The sequence below is a fragment of the Haematobia irritans genome, chromosome 3 (assembly GCF_050003625.1).
Source record: "Haematobia irritans isolate KBUSLIRL chromosome 3, ASM5000362v1, whole genome shotgun sequence".
In the NCBI taxonomy this organism is placed as follows: Eukaryota; Metazoa; Arthropoda; class Insecta; order Diptera; family Muscidae; genus Haematobia; species Haematobia irritans.
Genome location: NC_134399.1, coordinates 138,905,647 through 138,928,963, shown reverse-complemented (window position 1 = coordinate 138,928,963; position 23,317 = coordinate 138,905,647). Strand labels below are relative to the sequence as shown.

General features: G+C 32.4%; 1 protein-coding gene across 1 annotated transcript in view; it reads left to right on the top strand.

Annotated features, from left to right (window-relative positions):
* Nucleotides 1-1,922: 1,922 nt before the first annotated feature.
* The window catches only part of t (C45 family peptidase tan), an 84,923-nt gene continuing 63,528 nt past the window's right edge, over nt 1,923-23,317 (top strand). Inside the window, exons 1-3 of the mRNA XM_075299145.1 lie at nt 1,923-2,065; nt 2,254-2,476; nt 23,152-23,245. Of these exons, the coding sequence (XP_075155260.1) occupies nt 2,393-2,476; nt 23,152-23,245 (178 nt within the window). The 5' untranslated portion in view covers nt 1,923-2,065; nt 2,254-2,392. The remainder of the gene's footprint in view (nt 2,066-2,253; nt 2,477-23,151; nt 23,246-23,317) is intronic.

Sequence of the window (23,317 nt, the reverse complement as noted above, 5' to 3'; positions counted from 1 at the left end):
AAAATTAGTATTTTGTGTTAGTATATGGGAGTCACCGTGGTGCAATGGTTAGAATGCCCGCCTTGCATACACCAAACACCAAAAAGTTTTTCAGCGGTGGATTATCCCACCTCAGTAATGCTAGTGACATTTCTGAGGGTTTCAAAGCTTCTCTAAGTGGTTTCACTGCAATGTGGAACGCCGTTCGGACTCGGCTATAAAAAGGAGGTCCCTTGTCATTGAGCTTAACATGGAATCGGGCAGCACTCAGTGATAAGAGAGAAGTTCACCAATGTGGTATCATAATGGACTGAATAGTCTAAGTGAGCTTGATACATCGGGCTGCCACCTAACCTAGGTTAGGTTGTTAGTGTCCTAGTATATGGACACTAACAACCATGCAAAAATTAGTCTATATCGGTCCATAATTATATATAGCCTCCATATAATCCTCGAACCCCAGATTTGACCTCCGGAGCCTCTTGGAGGAGCAAAATTCATTAGATTTGGTTCATATTTGGTACATTGTGCTAGTATATGGCCGCTAACAACTATGCTAAACTTGGCCCATATCGGGCCAAGTTTAGCATAGTTGGGTAATTGGGCATTTTTAATGGGTAAAATAAAAAGAAAACTTAGTAAAATCTGTTCAAGAGGCTTTGCAGCATATACTGAACCGCATAATTTTTTGTTGTTTCATTTTCTTGCTTTTGTGTCGTTAACATTGAATATATAACACTAGCCAACAGTCGTTTTGTTATTTGATTCTAGCATAATTTTTCTCATTGATTTTGACCTACTAAACACGAACATGAGTTTTAAAATGTTTCTGTCGATTGGTTGATTTGGTCTTTTCGGTCTTTTACCAAAAAAATTATAAGTCCCCAATTTGTTAGATTTTGTTAAGTAAATGCTTATTGTCTTTGTAAAAATTCCAGCTATACGTAAAAAAACTAAAATTGCTGTTACCATCGTGTTTTATATTTTATATGAATTTTTATATGGCTTTTTTCTGCCACATTTTTACTAAAAAAACTCCGTTTTTTAACCTTTTTAAGCCGCCAACATCAAAACTACTTACCAGATTTGAAAATTTTCTGAGAATGAATTGTACGCGGCTCAATTTTCTTTAATTTGAGTAGTAGTGGAATCAAATAGGTCAAAGAAGACGAAAGATATACTAAAAATTGTAAGTGTACCTCCAAAAATTAAAAAAAAGTTAAAAAATGTGTATCTCGAAAACCAATCGACAGAAAAATTTTTTAAACTCATGTTCGTGTTTAGTAGGTCAAAATCAATGAGAAAAATTATGCTAGAAGCAAATAACAGAGAAAATTTTGTTATTTGTGACCTAGTGTAATCAGCTGGCAAGAAAATTAGAGGATTAAAATTGAATGCAAAATTAAATATTTCCAAATAAAATCCAAATTATCCCAGCAATTAACTACAATATGGCAACACTTTATTTATTAGCAAATATTAAAAACAACAATAATATCATATAACAATGTCCCAATAAAAAAAGGGGAAGAGATGATCTAGTAAAAAAATGCCCAACAATTTGGTAAACATGAACGATAAGAAACAAAACGAAATGCGAATATTTACGAACACACTAATCCATCAATTGGTGAATGGGATATATTCAATTATTATTCTACAGAGAATCGATACGAACATATGCATACCGAAGACCATCGAAGGCGACAATGTGCGAACTCGTAGTAACAGCAAAGCCAAAACGCCGAAACAATAAAAACGATGTTGTCGGTCAAAGAGACAACCATATACCCCCATGCTTGTTGGTGGTTGATTCGTGTCCAAATTGTAAACAAAATCGTATTGGATTCTAGTGGTTATATTGGAACCCCTGTTGGCGCTATTGTTGTTGTTAAAACAGTTTAAAAACAAAACAGAGAGAACTTACGAAAAATTCACCGACCAAGCAACCAACCAACAACAACAAAACAAAAACACCCAAGAAAAGCGAACTCACTTAGTTGGCTGCGAATGCAAAGTCAATTAGTTTGAGAATTACTGCTAACGGCTTAGCAACGATAAGAATTTTTAAGCGGAGAAATTAATCGTATGAACCCATTAAAACTAAAATTCTTATAAATTATATAAATTCGTATCTTATTGAAAGTGAAAATATATCATTTTTTTTGCCATAGTCAAAAATTTAAATTTGTTTCAAAAAATAATCATCCAATATTTTTTCTAAAAAATTTTATTGGAAGTCCTATATAAAACCTTCCCTTTTATATACGTTAGTATAAAATCATTATCATATAAACAAATAAAAAAAATATTTAATTGGAATATTCAAGAAGTGATAAGAAACTTGTAAATTGGTAAATCAAAGCAAAATAAATTTCATTGTTGAAAAGTAAAGCAACTACAGTAAAGCAATATGACCGCCAAAAATATTCCACGTCGCCAGGCAATACCAATCCTTTACACCAGAGGAACACATTATGAAGTTGGATTTGATATGGTGAGTAAAATTCACAATCGGAAGGTAGTGCGGTATGGTGTAGTTTAGGAGTCTTTAACATAGAAAACGAATTCATAGGACCCGAGTACACCGTAAGAAAATATTAAAATATTTGTCAACCAACGAAATTAGTTCTTCGTAATTTTCATTAAAAAACGTTCATATTTGTAATGAATACTGTCTACGGATCTCGTTTCGCTTTTTGTGAAAATGTTTCGTGATTATTATGAAAAGGATTCGTAATTTTTATGAACAATTGTTGTTTTTTGTCTGCCATCTGTCTGTCTGTTGTAATCACGCTACAGTCTTCAATAATGAAGCAATCGTGCTGAAATTTTGCACAAACTCGTCTTTTGTCTGCAGGCAGGTCAAGTTCGAAGATGGGCTATATCGGTCCAGGTTTTGATATAGTCCCCATATAAACCGACCTCCCGATTTTGGGTCTTGGGCTTATAGAAATCGTAGTTTTTATCCAATTTGCCTGCAATTTTAAATCTAGAGGTATTTTATGACCATAAAGAGGTGTGACAAAAATTGTGAGTATCGGTCCATATTTTGGTATAGCCCCCATATAGACCGATCTCCCGATTTTACTTCTTGGGCTTATAGAAACCTCAGTTTTTATCCAATTTACCTGAAATTTGAAATCGAGAGGTACTTTAGAACCGTAAAGAGGTGTGCCAAAAATGGTGAGCATCGGTCCATGTTTTGGTATGGTCCCCATATAAACCGACCTCCCGATTTGGGGTCTTGGGCTTATAGAAACCGTAGTTTTTATCCAATTTGCCTGAAATTGAAAATCTAGAGGTACTTGAGGACCATCAAAAGGTGTGCCGAAAATGGTCCGTATCGTTCCATGTTTTGGTATAGCCCGCATATAGACCGATCTCCCGATTTTACATCTTGGGTTTATAGAATCCGTAGTTTATATACAATTTATATACAATCTGAAATTGGAAATTTATAGGTATTTTAGGACCATAAAGAGTTGTGCCACAAATGGTGAGTATCGGTCTATGTTTTGGTATAGCCCCCATATAGACCGATATCCCGATTTACTTCTCGAGTGAAAATCTACAGATTTAAGACTTCAAATCAAGACGTTATTTTATAATTTTCTTACACACTTACAAGAGATGTTAATGATTCCTCTAAAACTCAAACAAAAAAGGTTCTTATAAAAAAAATTGTGAGTATCGGTCCATATTTTGGTATAGCCCCCATATAGACCAATCTCCCGATTTTACTTCTTGGGCTTATAGAAACCTCAGTTTTTATCCAATTTACCTGAAATTTGAAATCGAGAGGTACTTTAGAACCGTAAAGAGGTGTGCCAAAAATGGTGAGCATCGGTCCATGTTTTGGTATGGTCCCCATATAAACCGGCCTCCCGATTTGGGGTCTTGGGCTTATAGAAACCGTAGTTTTTATCCAATTTGCCTGAAATTGAAAATCTAGAGGTACTTGAGGACCATCAAAAGGTGTGCCGAAAATGGTCCGTATCGTTCCATGTTTTGGTATAGCCCGCATATAGACCGATCTCCCGATTTTACATCTTGGGTTTATAGAATCCGTAGTTTATATACAATTTATATACAATCTGAAATTGGAAATTTATAGGTATTTTAGGACCATAAAGAGGTGTGCCACAAATGGTGAGTATCGGTCCATGTTTTGGTATAGCCCCCATATATACCGATATCCCGATTTTACTTCACGGGTGAAAATCTACAGATTTAAGATTTCAAATGAAGACGTTATTTTATAATTTTCGTACACACTTACAAGAGATGTTAATGATTCCTCTAAAACTCAAACACAAAAGGTTCTTATAAATCCAGAATCTGATATAGTCCTCATAGGTGAAATCTTTAAACTATCTTCGGGAAGTGTCCTCAAGTCCTCAAGCCCTCCTGAAATTTCAAAGGAAACACTATTATTTGGTTCATGGTGGTGGGTATTTAAGATTCGGCCCGGCCGAACTTATTGCTGTATATACTTGTTTTACTAACATTTTGCTCCACACACAGAAAAAAATATCACCAAAATATTTCCAATTAAAAAGTTAATTGAAGTTGAAAATCTTTTCAATTAATAAATTAATTGATACAATTAACTTTTTAATCATGATAGAAACATTAAGTTAATTAAGTCAATGATTGAAAATTTTAAAATTTTTAATTAAATAATTAATTTATACAATTAACTTTTTAATCAAATTCGGACTAAGACTAATTCAGTTAAAAAAAGCGCTGATTTTTTTTTTTAATTTTTAATTAAAAATGTATTTCAAACAATCATTTGTTAATCCAAATAAAACCTCTAAGCCAATTCAGAAAGTAATTAAAAATAGTTACCTTTTTAATTAATAAATTAATTGAGTTTTGCAATCAACATCAATTAAATTTTTAATTGAATCAATTAAAAAATTAATTGAAATTTGCTGAAAAAATCAATTAATTTTTTAATCAAGAATTTTTTTCTATGCCCAATTAAAACTGTGATTGATACTATCATTTTCGTGATTGAAGACATTTCAATTAAAAAATTAATTGGATCAATTAATTTAGTGATTGAATCAGAAAAATTTTTTTTTGTGTGCACCAAGGCATTAGCGGACTTAAATTATAAAATAAATAAACTGTATATATAGAACCAATTTGGATCTACAAAGTGGTGCAGGTTATAATATAGGCGGCCCCTCCCGTCTTTATTTCCCTACTTGTTTTTATACCCTCCACCATAGGATGGGGTATATTAACTTTGTCATTCCGTTTGTAACACATCGAAATATTGCTCTAAGACCCCATAAAGTATATATATTCTGGGTCGTGGTGAAATTCTGAGTCGATCTGAGCATGTCCGTCCGTCTGTTGAAATCACGCTACCTTCCGAACGAAACAAGCTATCGACTTGAAACTTGGCACAAGTAGTTCTTATTGATGTAAGTCGGATGGTATTGCAAATGGGCCATATTGGTCCACTTTTACGTATATGCCCCATATAAACGGACTCTCGAATTTGGCTTGCCAATCCTCTAAGGAAAGCAAATTTCATCCGATCTGGCTGTAATTGGTCCACAGCGGTCCATAATTGTATATAGCCCCCATATAAACCGATCCCCAGATTTGACCTCCGGAGCCCCTTGGAAGAGCGAAATTCATCCGATTAGGTTGAAGTTTGCTACGTGATGTTAGTATATGTTATCCAAAAACCATGCAAGAATTGGTTCATATCAGTCGATAATTATATATAGCCCCCATATAAACCGATCCCCAGATTTGACCCCCGGTGCCTTTCGGAGAAGAAAAATTCAACCGATCTGGTTGAAATTAGGTATGTGGTGGTAGTATATGATATTTAACAACTATGCCAAAAGTGGTCTATATCAGTCCATAATCATATATAGCCCCCATACAAACCGATCCTGAGATTTGGTTTTGGAGCCACTTGGAGGAGCAAATTTCATCCGAGCCAGTTGAAATTTGGTACATTGTGCTAGTATATGGCCGTTAACAACCATGCTTAACTAAATCGGTCTATAGTTATATATAACCCTCAGATAAATCGGTCCCCAAACACACACAAATTGGTCCATATCAAGTTCATAATTGTATATAGCCCACATATAAGCGACTCCCATATTTCAATTCTGGCTCTCTACGTACCGTGCAAAAGTCTATATCGATTCGTAATTATTTGTAGACTTACCTATACATACTTTTTTGTGTAATATATACCATTTATGGACTAACTAACAATTCAGAAAACGATGTTAAGAAGTTTTAAGATTAATTCGATTATGGATGACAGTCTTTCGTAGAAGTTTCTACGCAATCCATGGTGGAGGGTACATACGATTCGGGCTGGCCGAACTTATGGCTGTATATACTTGTTTTTTTTTTAATTCAATTTAAATCTTAGTTAGAGAACATTAGATGATAGTTTTACTGTGATTTGTCAAATTTTAGTAAATTTTAGTTTCTAATCAAATCAATACTGAGAAATTAATTGAACCAATTAATTTTTTGGGAGCCAATGGGGTACAATGATCAGCATATCCTCATGTGTGCTAACAAAAAGCTTGCCCGGTTCCAAAGTTTTTTACTTAAATTATTTTGATATTGATTCCGAGCCAGAGAAGCGGAGAATTCAAGAACACGCTTAAGCTACAATTCTCTTACATTTGTGTTATAAGTACAAATTTTTTATTCATTCGTTTTTTAATTTTTTTCTTCTTGTTCCATCAAAGTCCTTTAAAAACGAATCAACGACAACTTAAATTTCCGAATTCAGGCTCTTTAAAATAAAGTATTGAAGAACATAATTTTGGAACCCTTTTTGACTTTGTAGTCAAGACACAAAAAGTCAACAAATGTAATGCCAATGTCATTAACCTTGAAGAAATTTTCAGAATTATTAAAGTTGTCTTTAGTCAAACGAAATTTTCTTTCATATAAATATACACATTTTTAAGTAGAATCACTTGACTATAAGAACAAAATGACTTCACAGAAAAGTTTATTGACTTTTAAGCAAGGAAACAAACTTCATATCACAGAAATTCGTCTTCTATGATAAGCAAAATTCGCATTCTAAGAACATGAAATCTTTGACCATCATGACAATCTCAGTTTTTGACGAGAACACCAAAAAGTTTTTAAACGGCGGATTATCCCCTCTCAGTAACATTTCGGAGTGTTTCAAAACTTCTCTAAGAGGTTTCACCGTAATGTGAAACATCGTTTGGACTCGGCTATAAGAAGCAGGTCCTTTCTCATTGAATCGGAAAGCACTCATTTGCCTCACCAAAGAGACAAAATCCTCAAAATAAGTGGTAGCCTATATTCGAAGCTTTTTGGCAAGACCTTAAAAGTAAATTTAGAATATTTTGTAAAAATTTCTTTGCAACATCAAGAAAAATAATTTTTTTTAGAAATGAACTTTTTTCGTATAAGCAACGAAGATAATTCTTTTGTTGTACTGACACGTACTGTATTTGTCTCTTTAAAATTTAAAAGAATTTTAAATATATCAAAAACACAATATTTTCGTATGTTTTATTAATATATTATGCTATAGAAAATAAGTAAATATTTGTTTATCATTTGCAAAGGCTGTTAATGAAGTTAAAATTTCAGTACGCCAAGTCAAATAACCATACATTAGTTGATATTGCTTTTAACGCTGACACAAAATATATTAACAAAATTTGTTCAATTAAAAATGAATTTGAAAACATTTAATTAATAGTTGAATTAAATCCATTATTGTTTTTGTAATCAAAACGAAAATTAATTCCCAAATGACTCCAATAATTTTTTTAAAGAACGTTTTTGTTTCATATTATAAATTGCATTGTTAAAAAAATTCAACTGTATTAAATAATTTGGATCTAGTAATTTCTAGTAATTGCACTAGTGTACACTCATAAAAAAAGTCAACGTAATTTTTATAGCAGATTTAACTTTATTTTAGTTCATGAAAATTAGTTGATTTTAGTTAAATGTTGCCAAGCGTGAGGACATTTTTCCTATTTAAATTATTTTTATACCCTCCACCATAGGATGGGGGTATATTAACTTTGTCATTCCGTTTGTAACACATCGAAATATTGCTCTAAGACCCCATAAAGTATATGCATATTCTGGGTCGTGGTGAAATTCTGAGTCGATCTGAGCATGTCCGTCTGTTGAAATCACACGCAAAGAAAAAAAACGTTTGGAAAACGTGTACCGAAAACGTTTTTCTTTGTTAAGAGTTTTTGAATTTCTTCGAAAATTTTAAACTTTTATCACCAAAAAAATTCGTTTGTTACAAAATTTTTATTTTTTCAATAAAATTTTTGAAATAACAACACAGTCCATTTCGTTTATATCAAACACTGTTCTTTTCTGACTTTAGGTCTTTAATAAGAAAAAAAAATTTAATATAGTACAATGTAATGTTGAACATTTTTCGGAATCTTCCGAACATATGTTGAATATATGTAAAAAAAAAAAAAAACTTTGGTCGAAGCAGGGATCGAACCCACGACCCTTGGCATGCAAGTCGGACGTAGCAACCACTGCTCCACGGTGCCAAACTAAATGTTTGTTTCTGTTAAATAAACTTTGTTTATTCGGTTCGTGGGCGCCGCAAGCTATGCTATATAAATATAACTTATATGGATATTTATCTATTGATGACCATAACAGGTACATAGCTCAGTGGTTAGTGTGTTGGCTTACAAAGTGCATGGTCCGCGGTTCGATTCTCCGTCCAGGCGAAAGGTAAAAAAATTTTAAATATTTATAAAATCGTATAATTTCTTCTACATTGTTGGTATTACAGGAAAAGGTGTTAAGAACTAAAAAACCTCGTGGATGTGAGAAAGATGTGAGGGAAATGCAATTAGCAAGAAAACAATGTTTTTTTTTTTAGTTTGTCTTTATGAAATTGTTTTTACATCCTGGAAAAGAATAAACGTTTATCACAAAAAGTATATACTTTTCTTCCAAATACACTTCCTTACAGCGAAAAGCAAATGAGAAACGAACTTTGTTTGTCTAAAATTTCGTTTGGGAGGAAAGAATTATTTTTTTGCGTGCACGCTAACTTCCGAACGAAACAAGCTATCGACTTGAAACTAGGCACAAGTAGTTGCTATTGGATGGGCCATATCGGATGGTATTGCAAATGGGCCATATCGGTCCACTTTTACGTATAGCTCCCATATAAACGGACCTCCAAATTTGGCTTGCAGACCCTCTAAGAGAAGCAAATTTCATCCGATACGGCTGAAATTTGGTACATGGTGTTAGTATATGGTCTCTAACAACCATGCAAAAATTGGTCCACATTGGTTCATAACTATATATAGCCCCCACCGATTTGGCTTGCGGAGCCTCTAAGAGAAGCAAATTGCATCCGATCCGGCTGAAATTTCGTATATGGTGTTGGTATATGGTCTCTAACAACCATGCAAAAATTGGTCCACATCGGTCCATAATTATATACAGCCTCCATATAAACCGATCCCCCGATTTGGCTTGCGGAGCCTCTAACATAAGAGAAGCAAATTTCATCCGATCCGGTTGAAATTTGGTACATTGTTTTGGTATGTGGTCTTAACAACTATGCAAAAATTCGTCCACGTCGGTCCATAATTATATATAGCCCCCATATAAACCGATCACCAGATTTGACCTCCGGTGCCTTTTGGAGAAGCAAAATTCATCCGATCTGGTTGAAATTTGGTACGTGGTGGTAATATATGATATTTAACAACCATGCCAAAAGTGGTCCATATCGATTCGTAATTATTTGTAGACTTACCTATACATACCTTTTTTGTCTAATATATACCACGTATGGACTAACTCACAATTTAGAAAACGATGTTAAGAAGTTTTAGGATACCGCAACCCAATTAATTCGATTGTGGATGACAGTCTTCCGTAGAAGTTTCTATGCAATCCATGGTGGAGGGTACATAAGATTCGGCCTGGCCGAACTTACGGCCGTATATACTTGTTTTTTCTTACTTTAATACCGTGAACTAAAAATGAGAAAATAGTTTTATACACCCAGAGAAGGAATATGATCACCTCAAAAATTTTTCAATAGCAAAATGTTTTTTTTTTTTTTTTTGGACGGGAAACACGTAACATGTTTATCGCAACCATGTTATTTTCTCAGAAATCATGTATCTGATTTCGGAACCATGTACATTTTTGGCGAGAAAACAACATGTTTGCGACAAACATGTTCCATTTTCTCCGTCTAAAAATAACATTTTGCTCTTGAAACATGTTTGGGATGATCATATTTCTTCTCTGCATGTACAAATGAAGTACACAATATTTCTAAATTGGAAAATAGTTCACAATTTACAAAAAGGGTGAAATTTACTTAAATGTTTCTCAAATAAGTAGAGTTTCTCAAATGAGTAAATTTTTCTTAAATAGTGTATTTCTTGAATTTCATATTGCGCTAATGACATTTTAAAAGTCCGTAACTCCGTTTTTTTTTTTTTAAATATTATATTTTCTAAAAAACAGAAAACAATTTATTATTTTTAATAAGTTTTCTTCAACTTGTTTGTATCATGTTGCAATTAGTAAAATATTTTAATTAAAATTTTCTTAAATAAGCCAACATTTTCTTCCTTTCAGAATTATTAAAGTCAAGTTGACCTTAGTCCAAAAAAATCTTTCATGTTGTGATACCAATTTTTAAGTCGAATCACTTAATTATAAGGACAAACCAACTACATTGAAAAGTTTATCGACTTTTGGACAAGAAAAAAAACTTTATATCAGAGAAATGTGTCTTCTATGCAAATTTCGGATTCGTACATTGAACAAAAGTGAACCATATATTTCACTAAAGCCGATTTAACTCTCTTTTAGTTCATGAAATTATAACTTTTTAAGAAAGTTTCCATGACTTTAATTTTTTTTTTTTTGCGTACACTAGTTAAATTAACTAAAACAGAGGAAAAAATTATACACAAATGAAGCATAAAGATGAACTAAATTCGTGTCTCCCACAAACTAGTTCAGAATTTCTTAAAATTTGTAAATTTTAACAATAATGCGCCTATCTTGAACTTCATATGTCACTAAAGAAATTTTTGCAATTTTGGACACCCATTTTTTACTTCAAACTACAAAATTTTTTTAACAAGTGAACAAAATTAATTACGTCTAAAAAATTGTCTTGAATTTGTCGAAAAATATTTACTTATTTTTGTGATACCGGCGTGATGTCAACGTTTGTAATAATGTTTAGTTAAAATTTTCTAAAAATAATCGAAATTATTGTTGTTTTTGATCTCAGCTTAAAACCATGGATTGACTAAACTATAAGTGTAGCTTAACCAACAGAGGAAAAGTATGCTTGTCAAATTTATTTGGGCAAAGCCCTATAGACTGCAAGATGGTTGGATGTATAGCTGTTTCGGAATTACCACATTCCTCATCAGCATCCTCTACTTGCAGCAAAACTATCAACCAATTATCAGAATAAATTCGGGTAATTCACTCAACACAAAGTGAACTACACTTGAACCTTCCGAAAAAGGTTTGATAGTCAGCTACTGCCTAAACAAATTTGCAAGCAAATCTCGTTTCCTTTACCAAACTCAAATCATCGATTTGAATGTAGTTGGCTGGGTTTGTTTTGTTTGCCCAAATAAATTTGACAAGCATACTTTTCCTCTGTTGGTTAAGCTACACTTGTAGTTTAGTCAATGCATGGTTTTAAGCTGAGATCAAAAACAACAACAATGATTGATAAGAAACCAACAATAACAAACAAAACGAATAATCGAAATTTTCTAAAATTAACCAAAATTTTTCTTCCTGGTGGGTTCACTATTTTTTCAGTGTATTTTAAAGACATGAAACTTTGCCCTCACGACAATATTGAATTTTCATAAGGTTCGAAAATAATACCTCACGTACAACAACTATGTGGACAAATTAGCCTAGGCTTGATCGTATCAGCCAATGATAATGTGTCAATAGTTTTATATGCTATAATTTTGAACTGAACTATACTTATAAGCATTATACTTATAAGTATTGACGTCACTACTACTAATTAAATGGGTATTTCATTGGTAGGGGTTTTCCCCGGGAATGAGATTTCAAAAATTTTCGAGATTTTATTATATATTCGCTCCCGCACTCCATGGAATTAAATTCTAGATATTTCTTTATTTTGTTATAAAAACTATTATAAAAACTGTAAAATAATATTTTTAGTACAATGACTTTGCATTTTCAAGTATTGGAGAAGTCTTTATGTTGACCAAAAATGGAAGAACCCAAATTGATCTTCAGCTAATTCATAAGACAACAACAGTTCAATAATTAATTTTATGCTATATAACAATATTCAATTCATTGTAAACAAATCCCACAATTTTTGTTAGCATAAACACCCGAAACATTGTCCCTAGTGTGAACGTAGAATTAAGTAATATTGATTGAATACGTATAATTATATAAGAATAATTTGCATATCTTCACCATAGGGTTAGAGTTAGAAAAACTAATCTCATTCGAAACAGCAGTATGTTCTTTTGAAATATGTGATAACTCTATATTATGGGAGACACTTCTTACTATGCTAAAGGTTTTTTTTTATTAGAAAATATATTTCGTCTTGATATGGATAAATTATTCACATGTATTGGATAATTTATTCAAATGTAGACTCTTTTGGTTTGGTTGTTGTAAGAGGTTCAAATAAAGTTTTTTAATTTGTTCAAATGTCTACAATTAATACCATATCAAACAAAGTTTTTCTTGGAGAGGAATATCGAGAAATTTAAAAAAATCTCCATCGTCTCGGAGAAAGTGCGAGAAAACACACTAGTGATAATTAATTATAAGTAGGTTCATATTGATTTTTTATACCCTCCACCATAGGATGGGACGTATATGGTCTCGAACAACCTTGCAGAAATTGGTCCACATCGGTCCATAATTATATATAGCCCCCATATAAACCGATCCCCAGATTTGGCTTGCGGAGCCTCAAAGAGAAGCAAATTTCATCCGATATGGCTAAAATTTGGTACATGGTATTGGCATATGGTCTCTAACAACCATGCAAAAATTGGTCCATATCGGTCAATAATTATATATAGACCCCATATAAACCGATCCCCCGATTTGGCTTCCGGAGCCTCAAAGAGATCCAGCTGAAATTTCGAACATGGTGTTGGTATATAGTCACTAACAACCATGCAAAAATTAGTCCAGATCGGTTCATAATTATATATAGCCCCCATATAAACCGATCCCCAGATTTGGCTTGCGGAGCCTCTAAGAGAAGCAAATTTCATCAGATCCGTCTGAAATTTGGTACATTGTTGGTATATGGTCTCTAACAACCATGCAAAAATTGGTCCATATCGGTCAATAATTATATATAGCCCTCAATAAACCGATCCCAAGATTTGGCTTGCGGAGCCTCAAAGAGAAGTAAATTTCATCCGATCCGGCTGAAATTTGGTACATGCTGTTGGCATATGGTCCTTAACAACTTTGCAAAAATTGGTCCACATCGGTCCATAATTATATATAGTCCCCATATAAACCGATCCCCAGATTTCGCTTGCGAAGCCTAAAAGAGAAGCAAATTTCATCCTATCCGTCTGAAATTTGGTACATGGTTGGTATATGGTCCTTAACAACCATGCCACAATTGGTCCATATCGGTTCATAATTATATATAGCCCCCATATAAACCGATCTCCATATTTGACCTCCGGAGCCTCTTGAAGGAGCAAAATTCATCCGATCCGGTTGAAATTTGGTACATTTCGCTAGTGTATGGCTGATAACATCCATGCCAAAATTGGTCCGTATCGATCTATATTATCCGTATCGCAATTGAATTTATAAATACATGTATATTAAATAAATAAATAAAATATATCCCGCATGGACTAACTTACAATTTAGAAGATGATGTTAGGAAGTTTTAAGATGCCTTGCCATCGGCCGCAACCCAAGTAATTTAATTGTGGATGACAAAAATTCCAAAAACTACAAATTGAAAGTTAAATAATATTTAGAAGAGATAATTGTGGATGACAAAAATTCCAAAAACTACAAATTGAAAGTTAAATAATATTTAGAAGAGATGAAAGTAATGTTGGTAAAAAAGCTAATTTTTTTGAAACAAATGTGGTATGCAGATGTTCTTTATTTATCATTTTGCATATTATATATTTTTTCGGACGAATCGGCGACCTTGTACATTTATGGGTTAATGATTTTGGTATTGATTCCAATCCAAAATTACACCTTTCTTAAAATAAAGATGTTTTTAGGTACCTATCCAGCCTTAAATCTAAAAATATTTTCAATTAAAAATTCGATTGAAGTTAAATATGTCATCAATTAAAAAACTAACTGATACTATTAACTTTTTAATCAAATTCAACAAGTATATACAGCCGTAAGTTAAACCAGACCATATCTTATGTACCATATATGGGTTGTGGTAACACTACACAGAAAAATAGTTAACTGTTTCTTAACAAGAATGAACTAGGTCGTGCGAAAATTGAACTAAATTACACTCCACCTTTTTGAGATTTCAACAAAGCGTTGTTAATAACGGAAAATTTAATGACCTGTGGTACTTTTTAACTGCAGTTCACGAAATTACATACTCTAACAAAAGAAACAAGTATATACAGCAGTAAGTTCGGCCGGGCCGCATCTTAAATCCACACCATCATAAACAAACATAATAGTTTCCTTTGAAGCTCTTCGTCTTACATATATAGAATTTCAGGGGGGTTTGATGACAGATATTCTCCTACACACAAAGAAAATTTCATTAAAAGTCAGCCAACGAAAGATTTTCATTAACGAAACATTTTCATTAATACAATGAAAATATTCGTTAATAGTACGAAACGTTACGTTGATTTGCAGAAAATTCGTTATATTAACGAAAACATTCGTTGTATTAACGAATTTGTTTCGTTGGCTGACTTTTAACGACACATTTCGTTTATATAACGAAACTTTTTCTATTAGTGTAAGCCCATCATTTCAACCAGTACGCTTTCCGAAGAAGTAAGGACCAAACCATGGTCCGATACTCACCATTTTCGCCACACCTATTTGTGGCCCTTTCAAATTTCAGGAAAATCGGATTGAAAATACGGTTTCTAGAAACCCAACAAATAAAATCGGTCTATATGGGGAGTACCAAAACATGGGCCGATAGGCACCAATTTCGGCTCACCTATTTGTGATCCTAATATACCTCTAGATTTCAAATTTCAGGAAAATCGGATTGAAAATACGGTTTCTAGTAGCCGTGAAGTTAAATCGGGGAATCGGTCTATATGGTGGCTATACCAAAACATGGTCCGATACTCACCATTTTCGACACACATATTTGTGGTCCTAAAATACCTCTAGATTTCCAATTGCAGGCAAATCAGATAGCAAATACTGTTAAAAGAATCGTACAAAAATGTTCTTTTGGGGATCGCATTATATGGCGGCTATACCAAGACGACACATTTGCAATTTCATCCGACCTACATCAATAACAACTACCAAGTTTAAAGCGGATAAGCTTCTTTCGATTGGAAGTTAGCGTTATTTCCATAGACCGAAGGACGGATATCGACCCGAATTTCACCACGATCCAAAATATGAGGTCTGAGACCAAAATGTATATGTGTAACAAGCGGAATGATAAAGTTAATATACCCTCCTTTCTATGGTAGAGGGTATAAAAATAAGGGCAGTTGAAAGCATGATTGAAAATTGTACGTTTGTTCGGAAATAATTGCTTTGTATATACATTCTATTTCATTATATATTGACTCTACTCCAAAGAGGAATTCAAATATAATTATAATCGCAAAATTAATTACAAAGTGCTAAATAACATTGAATTACAATCACATTAAATTAAAGTAAAAAAACACAAAAATATATATAAAATAATACAATATATAATTGATTGCCTCAATTAAACTCTTTCAAATTTGTTGGGAGTTATTATCAAAATTTATATTCCTACACTGAAAAAAAAGCGTACCCGGTTCCAAAGATTTTGTTTTTACTTTAAAAAATTTGGTATTGATTCCGAGCCAAAGAAGCGGAGAATACAAGTAAGGATACTTTTAAGACACAATTCTCTTTTAAAATCGGGTTTTGTGTACTTGCTTCTAGGAAGCAAATTTTAATTTTTCGCTTTTGCAGCTTTTTTTCTTCATATGCTATCAAACTCCTTTAAAAACAAGTTAACGACGACTTTATTTTCCAAATTAAGACTCGACTTCTAGTAGAAATTATGCTGTGTTTCAAGTAAAAAACGTCTTTAAAATAAAGTGTTGAAAAACATGACCTATATTTGAACGATTTTTTGCTTTGTAGTCAAGATGCAAAAAGACAACAAATTTAAAGACAATTTCATTAAATTTAAAGATGATTTCAAAATTATTAAAGTCAAGTTGACCTTAGCACAAACATTTTTTCTTTCATGTTATGATATCCATTTTTAAATCAAATCACTTAATTATAAGGACAATACGACTTCATTGAAAAGTTTATCGACCTTTGGTCAAGGAAAAAACTTTATACCAGAGAAATTCGTCTTCTATGCTAAGCAAAATTTGCATTCGTATTTTAAAGACATGAAATCTTTGACCTCACGACAATATTTGTATATACAAATATTTATATCTGAAACGATTTGGAGACAATTTTTTGTACTTCTACAAAATCGCTAGAATTAAAAATTAAAATGGCTAACACCCTGGGATGAAACATACACATATGTATTCGAGATATAGGACAATTTGAGTAATATTTAAAGTTTTTGCTACTCAGCAGTGGCGATTTTACAAGGATATTGGTCAAATCTCGCCAAGATATGTGGGTTGTGATATATTATTTGGCCAATTCGGATGATATTTGCACAAGCCGGAGCTTTATTTAAAATTCGACCATTCTGTGAAAAGTTTGGCATTACAGTGTGTAGAATATGACTACGATATGGGAATATCATCACAGAATTTTGTGTAAAATGTGGGTATTTTGGCCATATTATATTAAGATGACACACTTAAATATCATATTAAATGTATTCTCTGTGGAAACTATCGAGTCAATTGGAGGAAACTCCCATTGAAAATGGGTCTAAAATATGAAACATTCTACCATATTTCCCCTACTCTGGCGTACATATATATGGGAGCTATATCTAAATATGAACAGATTTTGACCAAATTTGACATGCATTGTTAGAATAATAATCCTGCTATCTCAGCAAAAAACGTAAATGGGAGAATAATTTTGGCCTCCGTGATCATATGGGTGTAAATCGGGCGAAAGATATATATGGGAGCTATATCTAAATCTGAGCCGATTTCAACCAAATTTGGCAAACTTAACGATACTATTAAACGTACTCCTTATGCAAAATTTGAAGCAACCCAGGGCAAAACTCTGGCTTTTGAAGCCATATAAGTGCAAATCGGAGAAAAGATATATATGGGAGCTATATCTAAATCTGAACCGATTTCAACCAAATTTGACACACATAACGATACTATTAAACGTACTCCTTGTGTAAAATTTGAAGCAAATCAGAATAAAACTCTGGCTTTTGAAGCCATATAAGTGCAAATCGGACAAAAGATATATCGCTATATCTAAATCTGAACCGATTTGGCTGATATTTTGCATATCTTACGAAAGCCCCAAAATATTTGACTGCCCGAAATTTTGAGAAAATACGTTTATAAATACGTCAATTATGACCAGATCGGTGATAAATATGTATGGCAGCTATATTTAAATCTGAACCGATTTTTTTCAAAATCAATAGCGATTGTCTTTCAGCCAATGTAAAACTCTGTGCCAAATTTGAGGACGATCAGACTTAAACTGCGAGCTGTACTTTGCACACAAAATTACATATGCAGACAGACGGACGGACAGACAGATGGACATCGCTAAATCGACTCAGAATTTAATTCTAAGACGATCGGTATTCTAAACGATGGGTCTCAGACTTTTCCTTCTTGGCGTTACATACAAATGCACAAACTTATTATACCCTGTACCACAGTAGTGGTGAAGGGTATAAAAACTAATTGAAAGTGGCGAAAAAGATCAACTAAAAACGTAATTGAATCAAATTTTTTTTAGACATTTTTCCCAGCAAGATTTCTTCCTTTAATTTTTCCGCTTTCTTTATCTCTACAAGTTGAATGACATATATTTATTAAACACAGTGAAACAGTAATGAACTCTTTATTTAAAAGATTGTAAATGTTGTATCAATTATTCCTAACAAAATTTATTTACCCGGAAATAAAGATTCCTACCAATACAGTAAGAGAGCATACCTTCAAATTTATTTATTTTAACGACTAAAAACAATAACTATTGGTAGTTGATCACGGATAACTTATTACTAAAATTAATTGAAAGAAATATTTGTAAGGTCAGTCATGTTTTTTATTATATTAATAACAAATCTTATTCGATGTGGTACATTAAGGCATATCGACAGAGAGTTTAATGTGAGAAAATATCGACAAATTTAAATATTCAAATTAAAAGTATTAATGTACATACAATACTTTGTACAATAAAATTTGACCTTGCCTTCTTCAATATTGCAATGTACATACTTAAAAAAAATTAGAAATACCCAAATAGTTTAATAGTTCCTTAAAGGTTTCTGCGAAATTTGATCACCCAATAGTAAATAAACAATTCATTAAACAATTAAAACGCCCCGACCATAAATTAACTTATTGGAAGATTAATGAGCTTTTAAATGATTTTTAGAAGAAACACTTTATAAATTAAATACACTTTTTGTAGTGGTCTGCCAGCCCAGAGTCAGAATGACAGAGACAAGCAGCACACACGTTTGCCTATAAAAATAGTCAATGAATTAGTCTGTTTATCGACTCGGTCATGAACTTCAAAGCGATGAAAAGCAAAAAAAAAAACGAGCTTCATGCAGAAACTAAAAACTTGTCGGAATTAAAAATATAATGAATCTGGGTTAAGTTGTAGTTTATTACTTACTTAAGACCAAAATCCGTTATGGATATAAAATATACCGCTCTAAGAAACGCCAGATGGATTATGGCAAACACACGACCAATTACGATCAGTTAGCAATATGCAAATGCAAATCTATTCAACAGTGGAAACAAATAGAGAAAAATAGAAAAATATTTTCAAGCAGGGAAGCCTGAATCCGGCAGACCTTTGTCAGGGTATGGTCACACAAGGCAAATAGTTGACAAACTTTTTTTCCAGGAGCATTTTCGAAATATCTGAAAATCATGTGTGGGTACCATGAATAGGTTAAACACCCATGTGCTAACATATTTATTTATTTATTTTAATACAATACAACTATTGTATAAGAATTAGAATTAGAATATTAGTTTAGTTTTATTAATTTAATGTACGACTATGTCTCCTCATGTAATTTGGGACTATACCCTAATAAAAAATAAATAAACCGATTCCCAGATTTGACCTCCTGGAGTATGTGATCTTAATATTCATCTTCAACAACATTTCACACATATCGGTATACATTTATATGAAACGTGCGGATGTACGGAAAAAACGTTTGGACATTTTTTCCGAAACCAATTCATTTATTATGCTTACACTCAAAAAAAGTTTACTTGGATCCAAAGATTTTGACCTTCCCTTAAGGATTTTGGTATTGACTCCGAGCAATAGAAGCGGATTCTTTAAAATAAAGAAATTTTTAGCGACCTGGCTTTAGATCTGGCTGGCTTTAAATCTAGGACCAATAAAATTAAAATTAGGAAACATATCTCATTTATCAAATTTTCACTCTCTTTTCGCGGTTTATTAATAAAGGTACTCACGTACAAGGTTAGGTTAGGTATAGTGGCAGCCCGATATTTCAGGCTCACTTAGACTATACAGTCCATTGTGATACCACAGTGGTGAACTTCTCTCTTATCACTGAGTGCTGTCCGATTCTATGTTAAGCTTAATGACAAGGTACCACCTTTTTATAGCCGAGTCCGAACGGCGTTCCACACACCCAGAAAAAAGTGACCCCTTCTTTAAGTTAAAATGAACTCATTGTGAAGAAAGTTGAACTTCGTATAGCGCCAAAGACATTTTTATTTGTTTGAACGATGTGATTTTCGTAGAAATTAGGAATAATGCATTCCATATATTAGTTAACATTTTCCTATATTTATATACCACTATACTACAGAATGAAAAAATTTAACTAATTTGAATTCATATATGGAATGATTTTATTGAAATTTTTTCATTCATTTCGACAAATCTTACACATTTGTGGTAAAACGTTTACTTCATAATTAGAACTGCTTACCTTCGTTTTTAAATACAATTTTATTTATTTCTATAAGCAATTTTATCTTCAATAAAAGACATGTTTTATTAATATATTGAATATATTTATTAAGAATCAACAGCATCGAATCTCTTTGAAATATTAGTTTATTAATCCACTATTTCCAATTTCCGTGTGATATTATAAGTGTGTAAAACGCACTTTTTCTTCTTCTTGTACTTTTCACTTTTAATAAGTTGCTGCCTAACGATTTTGACCTCCTTTTACAATTTCAATACCTACAAATATAAAAAATCATAAAACATTTTTGTTGCAAAAGGTTAGCGTCACTGAATATTACCTGATATTTGAAGATTCCAAAATGAAGACAAATGAAAGGGTTGTTATTCTGCTGGTGTTTTCTTTCTTTATACACTATCACGAACATTGATAGATTTATTTAAAAAAAAACGAAATTTTTTCTCACTAATTTAAAATAACAAATATTTTATATATTTTATTTGTTATTTATTATATTATTTTACCATATTATTTTTTAACAATCTCTCCGTATACCAAAACAACGCGATTCCAACTAAAAAAACAACCGACGCGCAAATATATCGATTACACCCACGCGCAAACACAACGATTACGATGACAGGTATCGATTACAGGTAGACAATAGAAATTTAGGAAAATTTCCTATATTCTAACAAGTGTGTTTCCTTAAGTTTTGAAAGGATTGCATACTTCTTAGTACGAATGAACTAAAATATTTTTCTATACCAAGTGTTGTTCGTATGTATGAAAAACTTTCTATTATAAAGGAAGTCGCAATTATCATTTTATAAGAAATTTTACTAATTTTGAGGAAACTTGGTTTTAGTTCGGTTTTTGTTTATTTTTACGAATGCTTTGTTATCGGTGAATAAAATTTTCTTTTTCAGTTGTAAATTCTTATACCCAGCGAAGAAAATAGTATGAGTAAAATTCCATGCCTTATTCTAGTTAATGAACTATTCCTAACTGCTTACAGTTTAGGATTTTTTTACTGAAACGAGTAAATTTTATTATTTTTCACAAAAATTTACCTTAATGGAAATAAAATGGATAAACTATATTGATGAAAATTTTTTCCTTTAGTTTCGAAGGCACTTTTTTCTGGGTGCATTGCAGTGAAACCACTTAGAGAAGCTTTGAAACCCTCAGAAATGTCACCAGCATTACTGAGGTGGGATAATTCACCGCTGAAAAACTTTTTGGTGTTCGGTCGAAGCAGGAATCGAACCCACGACCTTGTGTATGCAAGGCGGGCATGCTAACCATTGCACCACGGTGGCTCCGGTGTGGTGTTATTATATGGTCTATAACAACTATGCAAAAATTGGCCCATATCGGTCCATAATTATATATCGCCCCCATATAAACCGATCCCCAGATTTGACCTCCGGAGCCTCTTAGAGGAGCAAAATTCATCCGATCCGGTTGAAATTTGGTACGTGGTGTTAGTATATGGTCTCTAACAACCATGCAAAAATTGGTTCATATCGGTCCATAATTATATATAGACCCCATATAAACCGATCCCCAGATTTGAACTCCGGAGCCTCTTGGAAGAGCAAATTTAATCCGATCCGGTTAAAATTTGGTATGTGGTGTTAGTATATGGTATCTAATAACCATGCAAAAATTGGTCCATATCGGTCCATAATTATATATAGCCCCCATATAACATATATGGCCGCTAACAGCCATGCAAAAATTGGTCCATATCGGTCTATAGTTATATATCCAATCCAATCACACAAAAATTGGTCCATCTCGCCAAAACTAATCTACCAAAATTTTATTTCTATAGAAAATTTTGTGAAAATTTTATTACTATAGAAAGTTTTGTCAAAATTTTATTTCTATAGAAAATTTTATCAAAATGTTATTTCTATAGATAATTTTGTCAAATTTTTATTTTTATATAGAAAATTTTGTCAAAATTTTATTTCTATAGAAAATTTAGTCAACACTTTATTTCTATAGAAAATTATGTCAACATTTTATTTCTATAGAAAATTTTGTCGAACTGAATTATATAAATACGTACCGGCCTTTTTTTGTTTAATATATCCCCCGTATGGACTAACTTACAATTTAGAAGACGGTGTTAAGGATTTTTTAAGATACCTTGCCATCGGCATGTGTTACCGCAACCCAATTAATTCGATTGTGGATGACAGTCTTTAGTAGAAGTTTATACGCAATCCATGGTGGAGGGTACATAAGATTCGGCCTGGCCGAACTTACGGCCGTATATACTTGTTTTAATTCAATTTATTTGTATGATACTATGATATTATCTATTGAGTTTAAAGAAGTTTAAATTAATCGCTATAATTTTAATATTTAATGTTGACATAGGGACACTATTTACACACTGTACATAATATATCCATGAATCTAATAAAACACTTTCAGATATTCATTTCATAAAACTGATACTATTTTTGCAATTAGAAAAAAACTGATAAACACAATAAAAAAACAAACATGAGGAATTGTCGTGATGTATTTATCTAAATTCACTTAACGTTTGAATTCGTAAATCTTAAAAAATTAACACAAAAAATTAAGCATGTATTTTATTGTTTATCTCGCAGCCCATTCACGAACCAACTATGTACATAACTTTGGGTGGTCTCTTCTGGTGAAGTTCACTAAAGATCATGGTTTCATTTATATGAATAGAAATCATTATTAACAATAATCACAGAATATATTTAATTGCAAGTGACTATTATAAAACATTTCTTCATTATTTTCAGGGTCGAACCTTTGCTTCGATTATCAAAAACTTTTTGCAGTTATCTGGACCATTAAATGAAGTTTATTTGCCACTGTATGCCACAGAAAAAGGAAGTAAGTACTAGAAGCAAAAATTATTGAATGCCCAGCAAAAAATAAGTGTCGTCAAAAAAGGAATGAAAATTT